Source organism: Sinocyclocheilus anshuiensis, unplaced genomic scaffold, assembly GCF_001515605.1.
Source record: "Sinocyclocheilus anshuiensis isolate Anshui unplaced genomic scaffold, SAMN03320099.WGS_v1.1 scaffold709, whole genome shotgun sequence".
NCBI lineage: Eukaryota > Metazoa > Chordata > Actinopteri > Cypriniformes > Cyprinidae > Sinocyclocheilus > Sinocyclocheilus anshuiensis.
Window position 1 is genome coordinate 351,498 of NW_015540926.1, and position 5,495 is coordinate 356,992.

General features: G+C 38.8%; 1 protein-coding gene across 1 annotated transcript in view; it reads right to left on the bottom strand.

The window, feature by feature from the left end:
• cfap46 (cilia and flagella associated protein 46) overlaps positions 1-5,495 on the bottom strand; it is a 121,109-nt gene that overhangs the window by 54,839 nt on the left and 60,775 nt on the right. Inside the window, 4 exon segments of the mRNA XM_016487318.1 lie at positions 1,358-1,519; positions 1,625-1,731; positions 2,745-2,945; positions 4,219-4,362. Of these exon segments, the coding sequence (XP_016342804.1) occupies positions 1,358-1,519; positions 1,625-1,731; positions 2,745-2,945; positions 4,219-4,362 (614 nt within the window).

The window sequence follows — 5,495 nt, forward strand, 5'->3', positions numbered from 1 at the left end:
TGTTCACCTGAGTGTGTTTGCGTGTTCACCTGAGTGTGTTGGCGTGTTCACAAAAGTGTGTTCACCTGAGTGCGTTTGCGTGTTCACCTGAGTGTGTTGGCGTGTTCATCTGAGTGTGTTCACCTGTTCATCTGAGTGTGTTCACCTGAGTGTGTTGGTGTGTCCACCTGAGTGTGTTTGCGTGTCCACCTGAGTGTGTTGGCGTGTTCACCTGAGTGTGTTGGCGTGTTCACCTGAGTGTGTTGGCGTGTTCACCTGAGTGTGTTTGCGTGTTGAAGTCTTGTTGAAGTCACACACAATGTTCACCTGTGTGTGTTGGCGTGTTCACCTAAGTGTTTTTGCGTGTTCACCTGTGTGTGTTTGCGTGTTCACCTGTGTGTGTTTGCGTGTCCGCCTGAGTGTGTTGACGTGTTCACGTGTGTGTGTTGGCGTGTTCACCTGAGTGTGTTGGCGTGTTCACCTGTGTGTGTTGGCGTGTTCACCTGTGTGTGTTTGCATGTTCACCTGAGTGTGTTTGCGTGTCCGCCTGAGTGTGTTGACGTGTTCACCTGTGTGTGTTTGCTTGTTCACCTGAGTGTGTTTGCGTGTTCACCTGTGTGTGTTGGCGTGTTCACCTGAGTGTATTGGCGTCTTCAGCTGAGTGTGTTTGCGTGTTCACCTGTGTGTGTTTGCGTGTCCGCCTGAGTGTGTTGACGTGTTCACGTGTGTGTGTTGGCGTGTTCACCTGAGTGTGTTGGCGTGTTCACCTGTGTGTGTTGGCGTGTTCACCTGCGTGGGTTTGTTCACCTGTGTGTGTTTGCATGTTCACCTGAGTGTGTTTGCGTGTCCGCCTGAGTGTGTTGACGTGTTCACCTGTGTGTGTTTGCTTGTTCACCTGAGTGTGTTTGCGTGTTCACCTGTGTGTGTTGGCGTGTTCACCTGAGTGTATTGGCGTCTTCAGCTGAGTGTGTTTGCGTGTTCACCTGTGTGTGTTTGCGTGTCCGCCTGAGTGTGTTGACGTGTTCACGTGTGTGTGTTGGCGTGTTCACCTGAGTGTGTTGGCGTGTTCACCTGTGTGTGTTGGCGTGTTCACCTGTGTGTGTTTGCATGTTCACCTGAGTGTGTTTGCGTGTCCGCCTGAGTGTGTTGACGTGTTCACCTGTGTGTGTTTGCTTGTTCACCTGAGTGTGTTTGCGTGTTCACCTGTGTGTGTTGGCGTGTTCACCTGAGTGTATTGGCGTCTTCAGCTGAGTGTGTTTGCGTGTTCACCTGTGTGTGTTTGCGTGTTCACCTGAGTGTGTTTGCATGTGCACCTGAGTGTGTTGGAATGTTCAATGAGTGTGTTGGCGTGTTCACCTAAGTGTGTTGGTGTGTTCACCTGAGCGTGTTTGCGTGTTCAAGCGTGGCTTCGGCGGAGTTTGTCCTGTATCCCAGCTGCAGGAGTTCAGCAGCAGTGTGTCTGAGCGTGTCACACACCGAGATCAGCATCTCCACTGACGGATTGGCAGAACTCAACAAATGCTGACGAAACACAGCGGCCCTTCACACACACACACACACACACACACACACACACACACACAGATGCATCAGTGTTGCTGTAATTCAGCTCTGATTAATAAACACTGAGCATCCATGACTGCACCTGGTCTGCAGCGATGCGATGAAGAAGCGGAGGACTGAAGCTCGGTTCCCTCTCTGCTCTAGAACAGCTCTGATGGTTCTGCAGGCCTGTTCTGTGATCGCACACACCTGAACAACACACACCTAATATTTACTGTTAATATTTCTCTGAAAAATTATTCAAGAATATTTATTAATTGTGCAAAAAGTGTTTAGTGTGAGAACAAAATGTTTTCCATTTACATTAACTCTCCTTTTACATAACTCTTCTAGTAAATGTTTACACAAATGCTTTTTTCTTTTAATTTGATATTTTGAGCCTAAGGAATAAAGCAGCCAAAAACAAAAACAAATAAATTAAATAAATTTATTATTAATAAATAAATAAATATGCTATTTATTTATTAACTTACATGTCTGATATATGACAACATACACTTCTGTAAATCAATGCAAATTACCATACTTTCATTTAGTAATAAGTTATTTTAATTAATATTAATACATTGTTTAAAACTGAGTCACAAATGTCAGTTGTGATATTTGTGTATTTCATCTGATAAAACACACATCCAAAGTAAATAAATAAATAATAAATCATTTCCCCCCCTCATATTTAACATTTAAATATCACATTTATCACTCAGTTTAGGCAAGTCCAGGACTGGAATTAAGAACCCCTCACATACATATCCTTGAATATATATTTTATAAACATTAAATAAATGTTTATTGGAATGGTGGTCACACTTTAGTTTAGGGACCAATTTACTGGGCTCCGCCTCCAAATTTGCTGCTTATTAATAGTTAGTAAGGAAGATGTTAATTAAGGTATGGGGTGGATTAAGGGATGTAGAATATGGTCATGCAGAATATGTGCTTTATAAGCACTAATACACAGCCAATATGCTAGTAATATGCATGCTGATAAGCAACTGGTTAATAGTGAAAATTGATTCTTAAATAAAATAAATATAATATTTCGAATATAATGAATACAGACTTGATTATGTTCAATATTCAAGTATATACACGTTTTTCAGTGTTTGGTGCAGGTGTTTGTCTCAGTTAATGTTAATATCCCTAAACTCGTTTGGTGTGTATGACTGTCCTCAGTTGAGCGGCTTTCACTCATTCTGCACCTGATGATGCGTTTCCTGTTCTTCTTGTTCCACTACGGTCATTTGGAGCGTCTGAGCGAGTGAAAAGCAGAACTCCTCGTCTCCTCCGATCTCCTGCGCCTCCGTCAGCAGAGCGAGAGCCTCGCCGAAGCGCTGCTCCTGATTGGCCAGAACCGCCAGCAGGAGTAAACTCTTAGCCAATGACAGCTGGTCTCCAAGCTCCTGAAACATATTCATGACTCTAGTGATGCATTAGGAAAGAGATGTAAGTTCATTTAAATTTCCATTTTATTAGGCCTATTTATTTATATTTCAGTTGGTAGATCTCGTTGAGTTTCTCATTTGAAAAGTAAATCCCCACACAAAAAAGTGTGGGCACCCCTGTTCTAGAAAGAAGAGCTTTACAGAATCTGAATCACTGAATCTGTTCAGTAGCACATATCTGAAGACATTAACTCAGCAGACGACTGATTGAAATGACACGGTGAAATTTATACTGCAAAACATCTATTTCAGTATCTTCAAATTTCAAGTTTTACTGTGAAAATATCTCAATATCTTTACAACAATATATATACGAGAGGTAGTGACAGCTTTTTTTGTTATTTTATATTTTTTCTGCAAGATAAACTATAATGGTGAATGCTGTTTTCTATTGACTTTTCTATTTATCTGTGAATCCTGAAAAATAAAATATATGACCGTTTCCACAAAAATATTGTGCAGCGCAACTTTTTTCAACATTGATAATAATCAGAAATGTTTCTCGAGCAGCAAATCAGCATATTATACTGATTTCTGAAGATCATGTGACACTGAAGACTGGAGTAATGATGCTGAAAATACAGCTGCGCATCACAGAAATACATTACAGTTTAACAGATTTTGACATAGAAAACAGATATTTTAAATTGTAATATTTTAAAATGTTTTACTGTATTTTTGACCAAATAAATGCAGCCTTGCTGAGCAGAAGAGACTGTTTTTCAAAAACATGAAAAAATCTTACCAACCTGGTAGTGGTCTTAATTTACGTAATGATTTACTTTAAATCTAGCGCAATATTCTTTTTTTTTACAGTGTTAAATGAATTGATCTAAATCAGAAATATAACAAATTATGATTGCTCCAGGAATAACTGGCTTAAAACTACACAAAAAGTCTTATATTTACCATCCAATTTCAAGATGTCTGTTGTTTGAAATGTTTAAATATGAGTAATGAATGCTGATTGATTATTGTGTTAAACTAATCTAAATACATATGATTTCTAACTAAATTTCTAACAGCTATTTTTGAAGTTTATTAAATGAAAAATGGTTAGAAATTTTGAAAAATACAACAATCATTAAACCTTTTCAATCATGTGATTAAAGCTGAATTTCATTTCTTGCTTTCATTCATGGCATATGAGGTAAAAACGCTGAGTGTGTGGTGTGTGTGCGTGTGTGTGTGTGTGTGAGTGTGTGTGTGTGTGTGGTGTGTGTTTGCTCACCTGGGCTGTCAGGTGTGTGTGAGTCAGCAGGACTTTCGCAGGCTGGAACAGGTTCAGACTCAGACACACGTCGGCTTTGGCCAGCCACAGCTGATGAGGACTGAGAGCGGATGCTGTCCATCCACACGGATCTCCGTCAGCAGTCTGAGGAATCAGAGTTAGACTGACATTAAACATCATAATGCACTCAGCTCGGTTTGACATAAGAGATATATACAAATTTCAGAAAAAAATCATTGTTTTTTTTTTGTAAAGATAGGAAACTTTGCAAATGCTTTAAGACCCTCAAAAATTTACATTATTGTATTTTCAGATTTTTTACATTTTATTATTTTAAGAGATATAACTATTTTCAAAAAAATGTTCGTGTCCGAGTCATTTTTGACACAGGTATGTGCGGAGTATCATCAGGCTTAAACTCTTTTGTAAAATGATCTAGGAAGTTATATTAGTGTCAAAAAGCTTCTGTAAATTATATTTCCCCTTTTCTCCGTATCTCACATAGTTTCGGGACTGAATTTTGTCGATTAACATGAATGTGCCTATTGACTAGGGATGCACCGATACTGGTATCGGTATCGGGCCTGATACTGAGCTCTTGTACTCGTACTCGTTTAAATGCCCCGATACCAAACGCCGATACCACACAGCATGTATATTTATGTTGTTTTGTTAGAAATAAATATGTAGGTTTCAGAAATGTGGACTGTTTTTGAACACTCATTATTAGAGAGCTATACATTTATGTTTATATTAATTTAATATTAATTTTCATTCATTCCAATGGGGTTAAATGTTCATATACATTTCATACACTAACTTCTATCCATCCATCCATCCATCCGGTATCAATCACTGCGCCGTGAAAAATTTATCAATTTTTCAGTGAAACTTTAAGCAAGTAAAATGAATTCATTTTGTTTAAAAAATAAGTAATATTTATGTTGTTTTGTTAGAAATAAATATGTAGGTTTCAGAAATGTGGACTGTTTTTGAACACTCATTATTAGAGAGCTATACATTTATGTTTATATTAATTTAATATTAATTTTCATTCATTCCAATGGGGTTAAATGTTCATATACATTTCATACACTAACTTCTATCCATCCATCCATCCATCCATCCATCCATCCATCCATCCATCCATCTATTCCATCCATCCATCCATCCATCATCCATCCATCCATCCATCCAACCATCTATCATCTATCATCCATACATCCATCCAACCATCCATCTATCATCCATCCATCCATCTATCCATCCATCCATCC